The following is a 21,402-nucleotide window of genomic DNA, read 5'->3' as shown; positions in this document are numbered from 1 at the left end:
ATACATTCATCAAGCTTCCCTGTAAAGTATCGAGATCTTTACTTCAGATAATAAAAATCTTGGCGTTATCCTCTTAGAAAATTTTTTTCTCAATTTTTTTTCAATTTTTTACCCCCCCCCCCGACTACCGACGAACAACTATTTTAGGTTAGGTTAGGTTTTAGGCTAGGGAGCCGAGCGCTGCGGCTAGGCAGGCAAGGGGGCCGAGCGCTGTGGCTAGGCAGGCAAGGGGGCCGATCGCTGCGGCTAGGCAGGCAAGGGGGCCGAGCGCTGCGGCTAGGCAGGCAAGGGGGCCGAGCGCTGCGGCTAGGCAGGCTAGGGAGCCGAGCGCTGCGGCCAGAGTTCATAGTTCGCTGTCGGGGGGGAGGGGGGGTACTCAAATTTTCAATATTGAAAAAAAAATTCTAAGAGAATAATACCAAAATCTTACTAGAATAATCATTTATGGCATCGTGTTATGGACAGCTTTTCGCAAATATTGAAATTATAAAAAATTATAAGATTAAAGTCAGTATAGTATTTTAATATTCGTGTAAAATTGTCTGTAATACTAAGCTATATATCATTTTTTTTTTCAGTTCGGCTGAGATCCGGTTCTAATCCTGCGGACATTAATCGGTTTTGAAGCCATAGTGGAATACCTATTCCCCTATCACTGCAATGAGCGAATAGAGGATATTTCTCCTGTGCGATGAACGAACAGTCAGTTTGGGTTTAGGTGAAAAAAAGAGAGCAAAGCAATAGTTGTGAGCTTAATGTGCAGAAGTAAAAACATACATTATCCCTTTAGTTTTGTGAGCGTAGCATCTCTATATAACAATGTTAATCAGTTCTTACTAACTAAGAAAGTTTTAAAAGTACATAAAGTGTTGTAGTACAAAATACATTACTAATATAATTTTTAGATGTATTCTATCCCTATAAGTCTAATTTATCACCATGTTTAATTTAAGAGGGAGATTTGGGCATTTTAGCCCGCTGCAAGTTTCACTTTATTAGAGAACATGAAAATCTGGTAAAGAATCCAAGAAATAACATATCATTATCTATTAATGTATTGCAGTTTTCTTATTTATTGACTATTTTTGACAACATATATTGCCTAAAATTGAATATGATATTAAACTAAAATATCATATGTTGGAAAAAGAGCGTTAAATAATCCATGTCTGTCCTGTTATTCTATATGATTCTATACCTTTTCCATTTACATGTTAAAAATTCTTACTCATTCACATAAACCCGGGTTTTGAGAGATTAAAAATCAGCTTTCTCCATCCATTACGTATTTACTTCGGCGGAAAAAACTTTAAAATGCGTTTTGGGTGTTTTCGTTTATATTTCATGTTTTACATGAAGTCTTATTTTGTATCGTAGCTACTCTACTGGTGTTGAATTGTTGGTTGTCTCTTTTAAACGTTTTTTTCTTCATATTTTATCTGAAACTAAAAATCTTTATAAAGAAGCGTTAAAAATATCTTTGGGTGAATTATTAGCTATCTTCTTAGACCTTCTACACCTTTTCCTAGCGACTAGGGGCGAAGCAACTAGTGTATTGACAAGCAACTAACAATATTGGCCAAAAAAGGTTTGTTAAAAGCTACGCTTCTTCAAAAACACATCTTTACAATTAACAAAAACAAAAAAATAACCATCAAAAAATATCAGAATCAGTTAAAAAAGTGATAAATAAAATGGCGCAGGTGGTTGACCTTCAGCTTGCCCGCATGGATGCAAGCCCCTGGGGGTTCAGGCTCCAGGGTGGAACTGACTTTGGCACCCCTTTGCTCATCCAAAGGGTAAGTAGTCATTTTTAGAAGTGAAGCTTCTATGTAAATATATTGTAGTAGTCTGTAAGTTTTCAACATGTCTTACAACTTTCACCCCAAAAAAATCATATTACATTAGATTTTACTACCCCCATAAAAATTTAAATTTTAATCCAAAAATTGGGTGGGGTATTATTACATACTTATTGTTGTTTCTGATTTTATTTTAATCTTGTTTTTTTTAGGGGGGGGGATGTATGGTAACCCTGAAAATATAATTAAAAACATAGACATCACCATCCACCGTTACCTCCAACCCTCCAACAAATCTTTGTCTTTATATAAATATACTAGCGGCTTCGCCCCTAGCCTCTAGGGGCTTTGCCCCAAGAGGTGATAAAAAAAAATTATTGCGAAAATCGTAAAGGACCATGGAAATCTCTTTCAAAAAAAAAAAAAAAAAAAAAAAAAAATGGGGGGGGGGATTTTTTGGTTTTTTGGGGGGTTGGGGGTGTCCCACCCCCCGAGAAAATAGCTTAAAACCACCACAGGACCAATAGGTAGATACCCTGAAGAGTAGAATCCGATCGGTTCAGTGGTTACCGAGATCTTAAGGGACAGACAGACAGACGGACAGACGGACAGACGGACAGACGGACAGACGGACAGACAGACATCGTTCTACTTTGTATTATAGATATTTCAAAGTATCGAATACTCTGTAACCTTTTAATCACTGTCAATAGAAGACTAAATTATTTATACTACAAACTAAAATTAAAATATACATAAATGTGTTTTGCATATTTTTTCAATGCAAATTTTTATTGAAAAGTCACGCAACTTTTTTTGAAATATTCAGGGAAACAGCAGTAGGAAAAGGATAGATAAATTGATCTAAACCTAATCTATTATTGGGGTTATTGGATATTTTTATTTATACAATTATGCTATATTTAAAAACAGCTTCCCTTCATATGCTTAAATATACACCAGAAGCTTCTAGTTTTAACATATAAGATAAGAGATATATAGGCAAGCAATACAACAGATAGACCACTTGACAAACAAACCTCCTACTACTAAAAGTAAACTAGTACCTACATAAATAATTTTTTCAACACCCGTCAAAAAACTGATGCATTTCATTTTCATTCGAATTTACAAAAAAACGCATAAAAATGTAATGAAATTTCAAACCTATATATTTTAATCTACAAAAAAATGCAGCTTTTGTGTTTTCATTTGCTTGTTGTGAAGTTACTCTACACCTCGTTTTGTCCGCGAATATTCTTGTGTGTTACTTGTTAGATGTAATTGGTGTGTTTGTCTGTCGATTAGTCAGTGATTTTTAAAAGCGAAGCTTTTCTATGATTAGGGTCGGTCCGACCGTCCGAGACAGATAGCTTTTATTCGTTAATTTAGACATGTTAGAATTGTTCTATCGATTTCAAACTTTGCATGGTGATTCCTGTAGTAGTTAGGTACGATTTAGAAAGCGTAGCAACTCTATAATTATTACAAGAATGTCCGTACGTCCATTTTAAACATGTTGATTTTTCTATTTTTTCAACAACAAATTTTTAAGTGATCTAATTATCCAATTGATCTGATTTTTTTTATATTGACTTCTGAGACAACAAAGAACAATATTATAAGCGAAGCAACTCTATAATCAAGTCCTAAAAATGTAAGTATGTCCATAAACATTATCCTGTATTAAGCAGTTTTTCAACAAATTTACTTACAATTTTGCTTCGACTCTTATACTTTTATATTATGATTATTCAGTTCAGACACTATACAAGTGTTAATGTCCGTTTGTCCTACTGTTTAAAAGATTCGCTTTTATGGATGTTGTCATTCTTGTTTTATTTGATAAAGATGTGATTAAACAATTATAGAGGCTTTGTCCCATTAGAGGTACCACATATTTATTTATGTAAATTTTTCTGGGGGGGCATATCTCCTAGGGAGGGTAACGAATTTTAATTGTTAGGATATAACTGGAAAATTGTAAATTTTGAAATCCAATATTTTAGATGAATTTATATATGAAATGAAATACGCCTAATAAATTAACGTTCTTTATCAATTTTGTTTCAATTTCGTAACAAGAATGATAACATTCCATTTGTGCGAAAACAAAAAAAAATAGAATTAGCATTAATAAGATTTAATCTAAACCCAAATACCATTACGGCCATACATGCTTTAGATTAAGGAGTTAAAGAAAAAAACAAGCTAAAGCCATATAAGGAAGAGCGATAATTTCTTTGACGTCATTTGTGCATAAGCATATCAAAAATCGAACAACTCCACATTGAAGAGTAGCTTCGATACAAACAAGCCTTTATATGCCTAACTACCTATCTCACATACATATTATATTACGCATATATGTATCTATATACCTATATCATTGTAGGTACTATATTGTAATTTTACATGTACATATTAGAATAGACACATATTTTTTATTTGGGTATTTTTTATTTTAGGACAAATCAAAGCCAAAATAACCATGTAGAAAGAAAGATTCATGCAATGAGATAGTAAACAAAGTAAGAAAGATAGTTAAATGCCAATAAATCATTGAAAATGAACATAATTTAAGTGTTTACAGATATACTATAGAGTAAGATAAGTTTATATGTATATTAAGACAAAAAAAATGTACACAAATTCAAAAAATTTAAAAGATGGAGAATTATAAAATATAATATTTTGATAGGTTTGTATTATATAGGTCCATGTTTAATGTATCCAATATGGAAAAACACCTCTCTATAAATTGATATATCAAAGAACAATATCAAACACTAAAGTATTGTACAATTTATCTTTCATTCACAATTTTTTTTTAGAAATTATGATTTTTCTAGACATAAAAAGAAAACTTATTTAGAGAGGGAAGAGTCATTGAATTCAGGTGCCCAAAGTTTTATATTCATTGGCGCAAAAACATTAAACAATTTTGATTGTGTGATTTTAAACTAGTAGTTTACAAATTTATCACCCTCTAGTTTTATTCTACAGAAGGTGTAATTTTGTTTATCATCATTGGGGTTTTATATCAATTTATCGTTTATTGCCTTATCTCTTAGGATAAGTGCCTGATGAAACGTTTGTTAAAGATGGTTTTAAAAAATTTTCACAAAACATAATGTACAATTATATATTGTTTAAGTGTTGTTCTTCATAATTGTATCATGTTAAAAATTTTGATTAGTTGTGTTAGTACTTAGTATTCAACAAGTGTTTTTAAATTAATTATTGTGAAAATTTCTGTTATTTGAAAAGATTTTAGAGGTATATTTTTACTTTTACAATGACATATAAATTATGAATTAAGGATAAAATAAAAGACAATTTTAGCGTATTTTAGCCTTTGGCTGTTAAAAAAGGGATATGAAATGTTTTATTTTATAAAAATTGCAAATCTTTTTATATTTTTTAAATTGGAAACATAAAATAAGTTTTCTGGAACTATAAATAATAAAATCAGTTGCATATTTTTACAATATTACATAACTTTTTCCGTGTTATAAATATCATAAAATTTATATGATTAAAGGAAATTAAAACGAGCATGAAAACTTCCAAAAAAGTAATGCTTAGCAAGTAAGAAAATAATTTATAATTCTAGGACTATACAATGAGTGGCTTTACCCTAAATCTGCTACTCGACCATTAAAAACCGCCCCCCCCCCCCCCCCACTAGCGCTTTTGACAAAAAAAATATACATAATATTAGGCTAAGACTCAATAAAATTCACCTCTTTCTTGAAATTATTAGGGGTTTAAAGGAATTGGATGATTTTAACACTATTATCTGAACTATCTATTACAGATTTCAGTGTAGTCATTACTGCGTTACAAATTTCATACATTCTATCTTAGTCCTGTAATGATTAATATTTTAACAAAAAGAAAATGCTTAAATCTTAATTTGAATGACTTCAGAAGAAAAGAGTAAAGAAATAGCTTTAACATTAATCCTACATACCTTGCATTAAAATTTAGTAGTGCTACAAATCTAAAGGATTAAAAAGTTCTTTTCATTATATGGGGAGGGGAGTTTTTTAAGCTTCACTCGTTTGTTTGAGGGAATATACCAAAAAACTGTATAATATTAAAACATTTTATTGTCATAAATGAAATCTTTGACAATACTTTTGTTGTGCTTTTCATGATTTTTGACTAAAATTACAAGAAATATTAAATTTTGTAATACCTCTTTTTTTACTCCATTCGTCTTGTTTTGTTTTTCTCCTGAGCATTCTAGCTTGCAAAATTTTAATGTCGCATTATACTTTAGAGTTAGATTAGAATAATATTCTAGCTTGCAAAATTTATATTTCGCATACTATTATATGTAACTTAGATCAATATTCTAGCTTGCAAAATTTATAATGTCGCATTACATTAGAGTTAAATTAGAATAATATTCTAGGTTGAGAAATTTATAGAGATAAATTAGAATAATATTCTATTTTGCTAAATTTATAATGTTGCATTACATTAGAGATAAATTAGATTAACATTCTATGTCACAGGGTATTTGACGTAATTTAGACTTAACATTCATCATTGTTTAACTTGTATATCTTTTATTATTTCGCCTCAAAAGCTATCCTGCAGGGGCGTCCAAGCTTTTTTTTTTTGGGGAGGTAAAAAATTTTAGGGGGGGGGGGTAATTCGTGTTTGGGGGGGGTAAAATTGCGCGCACAGCGCGCCGAAATTTTTTTTACCCCCCCCAAAATTTTTACCCCGGGGGTAAAATTTGATTGGGGGGGGGTAATTACCCCCCCTAAAGTCTGTTGGGGGGGGTAAATACTCCCCCCAAATCTGTTGGGGGGGGTAATTACCCCCCCCAATCAAATTTTACCCCCGGGGTAAAAATTTTGGGGGGGGTAAAAAAAATGTCGCATTACATTAGAGTTAAATTAGAATAATATTCTAGGTTGAGAAATTTATAGAGATAAATTAGAATAATATTCTATTTTGCTAAATTTATAATGTTGCATTACATTAGAGATAAATTAGATTAACATTCTATGTCACAGGGTATTTGACGTAATTTAGACTTAACATTCATCATTGTTTAACTTGTATATCTTTTTTTATTTCGCCTCAAAAGCTACCCTGCAGGGGCGTCCAAGCTTTTTTTTTTTGGGGAGGTAAAAAATTTTAGGGGGGGGGGTAATTCGTGTTTGGGGGGGGTAAAATGGCGCGCAAAGCGCGCCGAAATTTTTTTTACCCCCCCCCAAAATTTTTACCCCGGGGGTAAAATTTGATTGGGGGGGGGTAATTACCCCCCCTAAAGTCTATTGGGGGGGGTAAATACTCCCCCCAAATCTGTTGGGGGGGGGGGTAATTACCCCCCCCAAAACAAATTTACCCAGGGGGTAAAATTTTTGGGGGGGGTAATTTAATTATGTAAAAAAAGCACCTACCTAATCTATTAAGTTAATAAGTACTATCCTATATAAAGTAGAAAGTAAGGTTTATTTGACTATAGCTTCAGATTTCATTACTTTTAATACTGAGTTCTCCTTTTTAGGAAAGCTTCACATAGATCCCATGATGGTTCCACACTATTATAGGTCAATCCTTTGAGTGGTTTTCAGTGGCGTGCAAAGCACTTTGTCTAGGGGGGGGCATTTTGATGATTTTGTGAAATTTTGCCCCCCCCTAAATCAAAGTGCCCCGGGGGGGCACTTTGCTTTAGGGGGGGGCATTTTGATTATATATACTAATTTTAAATAAGGGCGTTTTAAGGGGGGGCACTTTGCTTTAGGGGGGGGGCATTTTGATTATATATACTAATTTTAAATAAGGGCGTTTTAAGGGGTGGGATTATTTGATTATGGGCCTCCTAGTCCTTATCCCTTCTTCCCCATCCCTTCCCCCATCCCTATTTCCCATTTATATCCCCCACCTCTTCCCCCCCCCATCTCTTCCCCCCCTCATCTCTTCCCTCCCCCATCTCTTCTCCCCCATCCCTTCTTCCCACCCTGCAATGACCGAAGGAAAGGGAGCTAGAAAGCATCTTCGAAAAAATAGTACAGAAGATAAATTAACCTTTCCCCCCCCCCTCCACCACAAAACATTTTTAATGGGTGGAAGGGGATGTTATAAAATCTCATCAGGAAGGATGAATAACCCCATTAAAAAAAATTGGGGGGGGGGAGATAAAAACACTCATTTTGGAAATAATTTACCAAAAATTAACCTAATATGAGAAAATGATATCTAATATTTCTTTATTGTTTGACAACAAGGATGACAATATCTTCAAGTAGCAAAGCACAAAAAATCATTAATAAGAATACAGACAAGTAGATTTAAAGAGCATCTGTTGAAATAAATGTATATTTTAGGTAGAAAAAGTCACAAATCCTTTTTCCTGTATGTTGTGTGATGACAGTCAAAGTAAATTACATACTGGATGCTTGAAACAGCGAGAAATTTTTTTTTTTTTAATATTATAATCCACAAAAAAATCTATTGTACCATAAAAACCAAAGATATAATGAACTGTGTAAAAAATAAAAAAAAATTACTTGTCCTTTCATTGTGATAAAAAGCAGAAACCATTTGGAAGGGCGTGAAGCGCAAATTTTTTTCTTCAAATATGCAGGGAGGGAGCGGTTTTTGGGCTATTTATTACACTAGTCCCCAATATTTCATAGCAGAAACCATTTGGAAGGGCGCGAAGCGCAAATTTTTTTTTTTCAAATATGCAGGGAGGGAGGTGTTTTTGGGCTATTTATTACACTAGTCCCCAATATTTCAAAGCTGAAACCATTTGGAAGGGCACAAAGCGCAAATTTTTTTCTTCAAATATGGAGGGAGGGAGGGGTTTTTGGGCTATTTATTACACTAGTCCCCCATATTTCATAGCAGAAACCATTTGGAAGGGCGCGAAGGGCAAATTTTTTTCTTCAAATATGCAGGGAGGGAGGGGTTTTTGGGCTATTTATTACACTAGTCCCAAATATTTCATAGCAGAAGCCATTGGGAAGGGCGCGAATCGCAAATTTTTTTCTTCAAATATGCAGGGAGGGAGGGTTTTTTGGGCTATTTATTACACTAGTCCCCAATATTTCATAGCAGAAACCATTTGGAAGGGCGCAAAGCGCAAATTTTTTTCTTCAAATATGCAGGGAGGGAGGGGTTTTTGGGCTATTTATTACACTAGTCCCCAATATTTCATATAAAATTTTCTTATTCGTTGGCTCAACAACTTTGGGGACTTTAATGGAATTTTGATAGGTTGGTTAATTAAGTCGAGTTTCCATACATTTCATCCACTAATTGTAATCTATATAAGGTAATTTTGTGTATCATCATTGGGATGTACAAAATTTCTTTGGTAAAAAGTTTATATTATACAAAATAAAATACTTCCTATAACCTGGTTTGTTATGTTCAGTGAAAAAAGATTATAACCTAATTTCTACACTAATTAAAAAATTTGGTAAGGTTAAATGAATAGTAACTGTCTGTTTGGCGCGAAGCGCCAAAATTTTTTTTTGGAGTATTTCTTGATCTTTTTTTTTTGGAAACTGGGATAGTTTTGCTTTTTGTAGGGTAGGGGGCAAAAAGGGGCATTTTTGTTGACCAGGGGGGGGCAAAATGGGGCATTTTTTAACATTTAGGGGGGGGCAGGGGGGGCGGTTGCTAGGGGGGGGCAGGGGGGGGCGTTTTGGTCGCTAGGGGGGGGCGATTGCCCCAAATGCCCCCTTCGGTTCGCACGCCACTGGTGGTTTTAGGCTATTTTTCTCCTCCCTTTTTACCCTTTAGAAAACACGAGTTCTTAGATGCTAAGGGCGCCACTACTATTCAAATATATAGTAGTATCTCATTCTTTAGAACATAAAAATACAATAATTAACTCACTAACCAATGAACTAATATGATTATACTTTAAAGTGAAGCGTCTTATAGGTCCTGGTAAGTTTTATAACTAGTTTTGAGACACCCTGACATCCTCCCAAAAGAAATCGCCTATAGAAATTCTTTTTCATTATTTAATGAAATATTTAATTTAGTTAGGTATCTATTTTATGGAATCTTCAGTGCTTTACAATTACATCATAGATCCCCGGGATGGTTTTAGCCCTTATAAAGGCCCAAGCAAATAAAACATGATCAAACTATTAAATTTTTTGTTATCGTGGTTAAGAACTGTTTTAACTGGTTGGACTATATTGGGGTATAGTCCCTTTTGTGGCAACGTTCTTTAAGGGGCGTTTCTTCGTTTTTTCACACAAGCTTCTCTCCTATTTCTAGCCCCTGCGGGGGGCCAATTGCTTAACCATGTGGGGCAATCACCTAAACCAATATAACCTATCCTAAAATAAACTATCAAAAGCCATTTAGGATATACTTTTCATTAACTATTAGGAGACCAAACGAGGAACATAAAATATATTACACCTCAAGGCTCGAGTCACACTATGACTTTTTTTAGGGGGGGGGGGCGGGGATTACTCCCTCCCCCCCCCCCAAAAAAAATTTTCAGTAAAAGTTTTTTTAAGAACATTCAATTTTGGGGGGGTAAATACCCCCCCAAAATTTTTTTTTAAAGAACATTTATTTGGGGGGGGGGGGGGTAATTACCCCCCCCAAAATGGTTTGGGGGGGGGGTAAATACCCCCCCCAAAATCGTTGGGGGTGCCTACGGCACCCCCAAGGTAGGGGTAATTTTTTTTGGGGGGGGGTATTGTTCACAAAATTTTGGGGGTGCCAAATGGCCCATTACCCCCCCCCCCCCTTGGACTCCTATGCTACCCTGTACCTAATATAAAGACAAAAAGACATAAAATTCCATAAGTTCGTCCATTATTCAAAATAATTTGTCTAATATCTGTATTGCATATAAATGTATACTCTAATGACAACAGTCTAATATATATCTCTTATGTGATACATTTTCTGACCTACATTTGAATTGAAAGATTGATAGCATGTATTTTCTATTTTCAATTTTTAAATGTCTTTTAATTTACATTTAGAACTTCATATAAAACTAGCGATTGTACCCACAGCATCTAGAAGCTTTGTACTCGAAGGGGCAAAGAAGGGTTAGGAAAAATGTTACATTTCAAGATCTAACTATGAAAATAAAATAGCCTAAACCATCACAGAACCTATATGAATCTTGCCTATAATTGAGTATCCAATCATAGTATTGATATTTGAAGCTTTAAACATAAAAAACCTTACTTCTTTATTATAATAGGATAGCATTGAAAATAATTTATTCATATTCTATTTTTAACAGATTATTTATCAGAGTTGGTCAATCTGGCAAAAATTATTTTCTTCATTTTACAAAATTGAAAACGAGTAACATCTTATTTGAGGGAAAGTTAAATTTAACTCCCATTGATCCATTCATTTAATTCTTTATAAGTGAAAGTCATATTTAATTTCTTTACCTAGAAACAGAAAGCACAACTTTATATGCATAGCTATAATAGTTTAATTTGTCAGTAAGTTCATTTAAAGTAATGCTTCTTGTTCCTCTGGGCTTTATATGACTGTAAGTTTTTAGAAATTAATTTTTTACAAAAGTAACTTGAGGTGTATATCTCCATTGGGTCTAAAGAGATAAGACAATGGCCGATAAATTGAAGTACATTCTTAGAGATTATACACAAATTTCCCCCTTCTATACATTACTATTAGTTGTTGAAACTTATAAACACTCAACTTCATAAACCAACTAATCAGAATTCAATAAAAGTTGTAAAGCCAACGAATAAAAAAAATGATTTTATAAAACTTTGGGGACTAGGGTAATAAACAGCTTAATGCCCCCCCCCTCCATCCCTGGAATAAAGGTACCTTTAATATTTAGTCTTAAACTCCTTTTAAAGTTTTCAAATCTTTCTCAAAGCTAAGCTACATATGAACATCACTATTCTTGTTTATTGTTAAAATGTAATTAAAAAGCTTAACTTTGCCATCAGATAAGAAAGAGTCAAAAGCTTTGCTAAGGTCAGTGCAAATTATCTCAACCCTGGAATCAAAATAAATGCCATGAAAAAATTGGGTCATCATGGGACACAAATCTCTATGTAATTACATTCATACAAAACAACGAAAAAATCAAAGATATATGGAAGATTATATAAACTAAAATTTAATTTACAATTGAGAATTGATAATTGATAATTTGTTCAATTAATCATCATTAAAAGTGCCGAAAAGATTTTATTATAAACTTAAAATGCATTCTTTTTGTTAACATCTTTTGGTGAAATTCTGTATTTAATTTAGAAAAATAAAACTTAACTCATCCAGCTTTTTTATCAGATAAAAACAAGTAATTATAGAAATTTTTTTTGGGTGTTTTAAACAGCCAAAAAGTTAGTGAATTAATCAAGTACAGCAATATTCTCAAATTAAAAAAAAATAAATAACATATTGAATAACATTATGAAATTGCTGTTAGCTATTTTAATTGTTTTAAAATAAAAGGAGATAAATGTTAAATATGACCTCATCAAAGCATTAGAAAGTGACCATTGATGGCATAATGCATGACATACCCTATTTAAGAATGACAATTTCTTAACTTTTAATTGTGCAACATATAACAATACATCCTTTTTTGTCCTCTTGGTTGCAATGCTCCTTTACAAGACAGGCATATTATCAACATCAAATATGCCATAATTTGAAGCTGGTTAAAGTGTAATGGGACAAATAAAAAAACTTTTGGCTTATGTATCCTTATTGACGTCACATTTCCTTCTAATATGACGTTATTTGAAAAAGTTTGGTCAAAAGTTGGTACCTTACATTTGTCTCCTTTTTAAAAGAAAAATGCTCCATAAACTTATAATCTTAAAAGATTGAGTAACAAGACTGTATTTCCTAAAATAATTTGATCTTAAAGATTGAATGAATAGAGTTGTTCTGTTATGATAATGTTTTCTAAGATTGTCAACACTCATTAGTTTACTTAATTTGTTTTCCTAAGGGCCATCATTTTTCAACCTGGCATTTCAAGATTATTTTACAAGGAATTACTTGAAAAAGAAATAAGATTTTTCAGTTTCTTATTTTTTTTACAATAATTGAAGTTTTTACTTTTTTTCCTCTCAGACGGAGTTGAAACAAGTGAATAAAATATTACTTGCATAAATTTAGGTTTAAAGCAGGAAAATAATCCGGGCTCGGCAGTCGTGTGTAAGCCTCATTGAAATCGTCATATTATAACTTTAAAATTCATCTGGATCTCCTAATCTGTTTCTCAAAAGACAATCCATCTTTTCGATTTTTTATTTGCAGACAAGCAGGTTTAAATTAGAGGCTGAGGTGCGGCTGCCGAGCCCTGGAAATAAGTTATAAAGTAAGTTATAAAGTAAGTTATAAAGTAAATATGCTACTATTTTCAGATGAAACTTGTAAAAGACGCGCACAGCTAAAGCTAAACCTTTCAAAAAACACTGGACTACAAAACTAATAAATCTTTACTTTCCCCTCCTTCTAGTCGAAACATTAATGCAAGTCAATTATAGCTTCATATTTTAGAAAAACAACATCAATTTTATTTCATACATTTTTAGAGTTAAATTTTTGTAGATTTTTGCTTTTTCATATTATTTACATTCTGAAAATGATGATAATAAGGTGGTTTAAAAAATCAAATAGAAAATAATATTTGGAAATAATTAAGAATTATACTATCCAGCTTATTTTGGACATAATGTCGATTTTTAAAAGCGGTAACGGTAAGCTCTTTTCGTTAAATTAAACAGGTTAGAATTGTCTTATTAATTTCGAACTTTACATGATGATTCCTATAATAGTTAGTTACCATTTAGAAATTGTAGCAACTTTTTGCAAACATTTTGTATGTGATAGTGGAATTTTCTATTTTTTTAATACTGATTTCTATCACAGCAAGGCACTATGTTATAAGCGAATAACAAGTCCTATAAATATAATTATGTCCTTAAACAGTATCCCAGGTATCGGAAGCCGCGCCTCAGCCGCGCATAAGCCTCAGTTTTAAACCTGCTTGTGAGCATAAAAAGAAATTTCAGAAAGAAGGATTGTCTGCTAAAGAGCAGTTTTATACATCCAGCTGAATTTTATAGTGATAACATGAAGATTTCACTGAGGCTTACACGCGGCTTACGCGCGGCTTCCGATCCCTGCAGTATCCTCTAATTAAGCAGTTTCTAAACAAATTTACTTACAATTTTGTTTACTTATACATATATATTCTGCTTATTCAGTTATGACACTCTACAAATGTTAATGGTCGTTTATCGTACCGTTCCAGAGCTTTGCTTTTATAGATGTTGTCATCCTTGTAGAATAATAAAATTTGACCTTTAAAAAAGCATTACTTAAATCTATTAAAATATGTAATTGATATACGAATTTTAATATGACCTTCATACATCTTATACATAGCAAATGTAATTATCTTTGAAGGGTGGGGTCAGGAAAGAGATAGATAATTAGAAATTTATTTTTAATGTTATGCCATTTCTTATTCTTTTTTCTGTTATCCCCAAAAAGATGTATTAATAGAAGAATAATAATCGATTCATAATTTTAATACATCATTAAATTTGTTCAATATTTTTGATAGATTGTTTAAATGTTTATACGTCTACCATTGCATTGTTTTTTACTTTTCAAAAAGTAAATAATCAAATTTAACACAAACATTGAAGATTTGAGAGATTAAAATTTCCTAAAATATGTCCACATTCCAGGGGATGTAGCTTGTAATGTATATTGTACATACAGCTTTCTAATTAAAATATTCACACCCCTTAAGTATAATATGCGAGCATATTGCAGTATTTTCCAATTGCAGGTGTTTGTTAAATACTTTTGATTTTTCGCTAATAAAATTAGCTACTTATCAACTTTTACTAAAAGTAAGTTAGCTTAGAAGACAAAAAGTGCAAATCTTATATTATAGGGGTTATTTTTTCTAGGGATGGTTTCTCTTTGGAGGGTGGTGGTCATAGAGAAAATAATAAAAGAGAGGAATCGAGGTATTTGAAGGACTAAAATAGGCAGTGGGCCTAGAGGCCTATATTGAGCAATTGCCGCGCTGAATTTTTAATGTTATTCCACCACTTTTCAAAATGGGAATATCTTAAAATTAAATGTAATTTCAAGACAATTATAGTTGCTGTTTGAAGCGTACATCTGATTTTTATAGGATGATATAGAAATATTTTGAATTATCATCCATTCTGATGAAATCTATTGAAAGAATATAAAATTATCATTATTAATTTTTCATGACTTTGCTACTGACTTTAATCATAACATTCATTATTAGCTTATAAGATTTATATTGCAGTATATCTAACTTTTATTTCTTAATAAATAAACGTTTTTACAAATTTAATATGAACATTTTATTGTAAATTATAATAATCAGTTTTTCAGTGCCATCTAGCTTTGGATATAGAACTAGAATATCAAAGCGTTCATCAATTTTTATTTTGCCTTTATTTTTCTTGTTTTGGATTTTTGTCACTAAAGGGCCAAACCCTGAGGGGTAAATAACATCACTTGAAAGTGTTAAAATGTTGTAAAAACGAGTATTGTCTTAGAAAGAACATAGATAGCATTACAGATTATTCACTTAGTTAGATTATTCAGTTATGAAATTTTTTATTTAATATTTAGCCTTAGTTTTAATGTATGTCTTTGAAGTAGACAACTAGCGAACCTGGTGGCTGAGAGCTAAACTATTAATTTTTTATTAGTAAACATTTTAAAGTTTTATCATGTTAATTAGATTTAAATATTACATTTAGGCTAATTTAAAAAAAAAAAAAATTTTGATCATAAAAGGTGAACCCTCCTATTTTTAAACTAGGTGAAACATACTTTTCTGCTGCACTAAGACCGCCCACGGCTGTTTGTTTTTTAAGATTCTAAATCAAATTGTATTTTAAATATTTTCTTTAAATTTTTTTTAAAACATAATAAATCACAGAAAAATAATAATAATTAATAAGATAAAATTTTTTAAATTTTTTTTTTCATATATAGAATAGGTTATGATTAAGATGCAAAAAGCCGCGGACGGTTTAGATAAATAGCAGACAAATTATTTTACTAGGGGGAAGTAATATTTTACAATGAAATTGGGGTGAGTATTCATCCTCTTATCCTTTTTCCTTATGGTGGTGGTACCCTCCCCAAAATAGTTATAAACATTAAACTTAAAGTAAATTACCTATTGCACAAAAGTTTGGAAGGTTTGTGTGTATTACTCATAAATCTAACCTTCTTATTTTAACTGTATTAAATGAACATAGATTGCATTAATATTCAAATGTACATATAAGTACAAGTTCACTAAACTAAGTGAAGGTCAAAATTTAAAATTATCTACATACCTGAATAAAACTTTGGGATGGATATTCTTATTCTAAAAACTAACATCAAAAGTAAAACGACTTTTTTTATAACTAGGGCATAAGAGAACGTTGTCTAAAAATTTCTTGTTTATTGGTAAATTTGGATTTAGCAAACATAACCTTTTACAAAGTAGAACAATGTCTGTCCGACCTTCTGTCTGAAGCTGAACATCTTGGTAACCGCACGACCGACAACGTTTTTCTTCTCAGATTATATATCTAGTGGTCAAGTGGTGGTTTTGAGCTATTTTCAGAGGGAGTAGGCAAAAAATATTAAAAATATATAACAAAAATTTATAAAAATTTTAAAACTAAAAAACTGTAAATTAACTAATTATATTTTTTTAAAGAAAGGGTATGCATATCTCCAGCTCCTTTAGGAGGATTAAATCAATTGCTATCGGGTTATTTGTAATATAAATTAATCTATTAGCTTCAAATAGGTAAGTTGCTGTTTAGGCTTCCAAAAAATCTGAAAAGCCTAACTATTTTTTTTTTTTTTATTCATTCATGTTCCTACTTTTAAATTCCTTACCAGAAAATAGTTATTGAAATAAGTATAGATAACATTCAAAATGTCAAGTACACTAACAATTTATGATTATCTTGTTATTGATAGTATCATCCTATCGAGTTCAAACATTTGTCAAAAAAATAGATTAACATATTTAGACATTTTAATATATTTTTTATTGTAAGTCTAATATAAGCCGAGAGAGAAGAGACAATAGGCTGTTTATTACACTGTTCTATAGTTTTTATATTTGCGTTTTTTCATTTTTTGGCTTAACAACTTTCGGGACTTCTGATTTGTTGGATCATTAGGTTGAGTGTCCAAAATTGTAAACATTAATTGTAATCTACAGATGGGGTATTTCTATGTGGGGATGTGTTTAATTCATCGGCCTTTGTCTTATCCCTTTAAATCCCTAAATAGAAGGCTTACTTAACATACTCTTGACTTTAAGATAGCATTTAACATATGTTTTATGTCAATAACCCGCTAGTTTTCACTATATATTAACATTAAAGAGTTAAATATGTTAGTTTCTATTTTACTTTCTATATTTCATTAAATATAAAATAAAATTATAGTGTAGTACATGTGGAAATAAGTGTCCTTATTTAATTCTATACTCTAAACAAGTGGCTTGCAAAGGGTTTTGCCAAGGAGGTGCGCTAAGCGCAGCCGAAATTTTTAACATCCCCTTAAAATAAAAATTTAGTGACATTTTAGATTTAGAGAGTGTATTACGAACAACAAGAAAGGTGTTTTTTTTTAATTTTCTGATTTATATAAAAGGGGTGTAGAGCGTAGAGCGATGTACAAGAGAAGTTTATACTATTTCTAAGGGGTGGGGAGGGGGGGGGGGGGTTGTAGAGGGATGTATAAGCCTCTATTAATTTTGCCAGAGTGGTGGATACACCCTTCTATACCCCCTTCTGCACTTCTATGCGCTAACTGTTCTATAAGAATTTCAAGTAAAGGGGAAAAACATGATATTTTGCAAGGCCTTCGAAATATTTATTTATAAAAAAACTCTTACGCTCTTTCTATGGCAAGGGCATTTAAGGACTTTCTATTTCTATAAACAAATGTGGCATTTTTGTATATTTTACTATGCATAGCTTATCCTATTACAGTAAGGTATTTGAGTCGTTTATTATTTACTTAAGCTTCCATTCTTCTATTATCTACATGTTATATACATGAAAATTGGTGGATTAAATGAGTAATTATAAATAGATCAATAGTGTATCATACAAATAAATCCACTAAAGTAGACACAAATCTCTCCATTTTCTACTCTATATTATAAGCATGGGTTTTGGGGGATTTACTGACCTAATCAGACATAGATCTATAGTATATTACAAATAAAGTCATTTAAGTAGATATCAATCTCCCCATCTCCTACTCTATATTATATGCATGAATTTTTGGGGATCTACTGACGCAATCAGATGTAGGTCTATAGTATATTATATCCTTATAAGAAAATAAAAGGATCTCTGTCTCTGTGTGTGTGTGTGTCCCCGAGGATCCCGCTAACCGCTGAAACGATTTGGTTCTTCTTTACAATAGAGCTCATAGGTCATGGAAAGGTTTACAATTTCTAATGAGAAATCGCTAGAAAACAAATATAGCCACCTAAGTAGACACCAATCTCCCCATGTCCTACCCTAAATATATTATATGCATGAATTTCGGGGGATTTATTGACGCAATCCCACATAGATCTATAGCATTTTACAAATAAAGTCATTTAAGTAGACATCAATCTCCCCATCTCCTACTCTATGTTATATGCATGAATCATAGGGAACTTAGTGACGCAATAAATATTTATATACATGCCTAAATACATTCAAAAATAAGATTTTTTATTTTCTGTATCTAAAGATCTCAGCACCACTGGACCGACTGTGTTCTATTTTTTTTTGGAAAACTTGCTAATATTCTAGTGCATGATTATTTCAAGTCATTTACGATTCATATGTAATTTTTTTAAAGTAAAAGTACCGTATTCTATTTTATAGCAGGCTTCTTCAAGTGTTTATAATTGAATTTTACGTTTTTACTACTTTCACTTTTGAAATCATTAGCGGCTTCGCATAAAGCTTTAAAGAAATTCGTTTTTTTCCTTCATCTTTCTATTATCTTAATTGTCTTTTTTTTTATCTGCGTATCTACAATTCATTTTGTCTGTCCGTCCATACCATTATGAGGAAATTGTGACTTTCTTGGCTGCTATTTAAGTTGATTCCCTATACCAATTAGCATTTAGTTTATAATTTAATTGATCTGTTGATCTGTGAGTCAAGAAACAAAATTTGATTATTGGTAAAATTATCATAATTTTTTTTAAACAGGATTTAACGCATATTATTTCTTTCTTTTGCTACGATAACAGAACATCTGCACTATAATTCACTTTCTCCATCCATGATTCTTTTGCTTTCCTTAGATGTTGTCATCCTTGTTAAACAGCACCTTTTTCTCTCTTTTAAGGAATTTTCTATCTTTTTAGTTTTTGTTTAACTTCTTAAATTTAAAAAAAAGTTTTTGATGTTTATCCCAGAAACCCTCTCTATCTTTCCTAATATGTCTTTTTTCTCTGTGCTTTTTCTATTAAAGTATATTATAAATAAAATCCATATCTTTCCCCCTTTCTCTTATCTTTATAATATAAACAAACTGTTTGGCTCTCAGCCAACGTATGTCCTTTTTCTGTCGCTCCCAGGAACACTGATACAAATCATGATAAATGATATTAACACACAAGGACAATTATTTCCAAAAAAAGAAAGATATAATTTAAATATAATCAAACAGCATAAAAAGAAACACAATTGAACAAAAAGTTCAGCACCAATATGAGATATTCAATAAGTGTTTATGTTCTGTGTGTTTTGTGTACTAGTATGAAGGGGTGAGGTAGAATGTTATGTGTGTGTGTGGGTATAATTATGTGTGTGTGTGCATAGGTGTGTGTTTGTGTATTTACAAGAGATTGACGTACAGACATATCTTAATTATAGAGTAGCTACGTTATGGCGTATGTTTTGAGATCTTAGTTAGACATTTATGTATTCATATACATTAGAGTAAAATAATAGAGGGCACAGGGGTTAAATTACTGTACGTCCCCATTCCGAGAACATTGTGCCGACATTCAATTAAGTATTTGAAAATAAACCAATAGAGTCGGGAATATTAACACAGCCAAGAGCAGAAAGCAATTTGCTAGCAGACAAAAAAGGTCTCCCACAGGGGGGGGGGGAGATCCAGATAGTTGTCTGATTATACATCCATATTTATAGATTTATATTTTATACATCAAGTTTCTTTAGAATATAAAATGCAATCTTTACATATTTTGTTTAATTATCCCTATCTAAGCTTCTCCCCTTTCATAATACTGCATAGAACGAAATGCAAAAAGAATCTCCCCCCTCCCTCCCCTGTCTCCTTTTTGTATTCCCAAAAAAGTTTCCACCTTTCTGCCCTGTATATTTTTCTATTATTCATGTCTAAAAATGTTCCACTCCTATAGTAATTATGTCATCAAGTTGTAATGTTTACCTGTTAGACTTAGAGATTTAATGTTGACCAAAAATTTTAATTGTTTATGTCGACTGTATGAAATTTTATTAAAAATATTACATATATATGTAATGACAAGATATAACTTGCCGATATTCCAACTTAAATCATAAGATTAGGGCTCGGCAGCTGATCCTTAAGCTTTCGATTTAAAATTTTGCAGCTGCGACTAAGGGTGGCTTAGGATAAATAAGGATTAGGTTTGCTGAATATAAGTTTGTTCGAAAGAAAAATTGTTTTCTCAAACTTTCTGCCAGCCATTGTGTAACAGTTTTTCAGTGTGTTATTAAAAACACCATATATTTTACTTAGTTATGAATATAATTAAACTATATTTGCATCTTTTTTCTTTTTTAAAGGTTAAGGGCAGTGTAATTTTTCTTTAGAGAATTTATCACTTTCCCTAAATAATTTTAAGAATTTAACTGCATAGGAAAGGATGCCATATATAATTAAATATTTATTAGAGGGCAAAGCATTTTTTTTCGGTTAAAATAAGCACTTCTAGACTCTAAAACCTAAAACATTAAACCTTTATAGGATTAATAGCATAATCTATTTGATATCTATTAACAAATAGTAAAGGTGCTCTCCTTCAAAGTGCCTATCGTGCACCGAACCCTTCCTTTTTAATAATAATTATGAAGAAAAGAACTTTTTCACTCCAGTGAATTTATTACCCTGTATAGGCTCTAAACATAACCTAACCTTAATAAACAAATAAAAGAAACCTCTTCCTCATTTAATTTTTTTCTCAAAATAAGTAAAGATTATATTTTTAAATTTGAATATTTGAAATGTAAATCTAGTGTTGAAAGTAGTTTAATTATCTAATTTCAGTGAAATTTGAGACATATTTTTTTATATTTGTTTTCAAAATTTTTGGTAAAATGATACTTTTTGAATCATAGGCTTTCCATTATGTAGTTAGAATTTACATAAGCGATCTCTGACATGAAAGGACAAACGAATATTAAAACTTGTAGAGTGTCAGAACTAAATAAGCAGAATATTAATGCATAAGTCTACATAAAATTGTGTGTAAATTTGTTACAAAACTGCTTAAATACATGATACTATTTAAGGACATAATAAC

General features: G+C 31.6%; 1 protein-coding gene across 22 annotated transcripts in view; it reads left to right on the top strand.

Annotated features, from left to right (window-relative positions):
* The first annotated feature begins 1,368 nt into the window (after nt 1–1,368).
* Nucleotides 1,369–21,402, top strand: part of Zasp52 (Z band alternatively spliced PDZ-motif protein 52) — a 74,499-nt gene continuing 54,465 nt past the window's right edge. For 15 of the 22 annotated variants that reach the window (XM_080168124.1, XM_080168129.1, XM_080168123.1 and 12 more), the window contains exon 1: nt 1,371–1,799. In XM_080168124.1, coding sequence (XP_080024250.1) covers nt 1,695–1,799 — 105 coding nt within the window. In that variant the 5' untranslated portion in view covers nt 1,371–1,694. Of the gene's footprint in view, nt 1,800–5,002; nt 5,082–21,402 lie in introns of those variants that run through there. The other 7 variants (XM_080168132.1, XM_080168133.1, XM_080168131.1 and 4 more) reach the window with 3 other exon arrangements.

This window comes from Acartia tonsa, chromosome 7 (assembly GCF_053477335.1).
Source record: "Acartia tonsa isolate MP-2025a chromosome 7, ASM5347733v1, whole genome shotgun sequence".
Classification (NCBI taxonomy): Eukaryota; Metazoa; Arthropoda; class Copepoda; order Calanoida; family Acartiidae; genus Acartia; species Acartia tonsa.
This window is presented reverse-complemented; position numbering and strand designations above follow the sequence as displayed.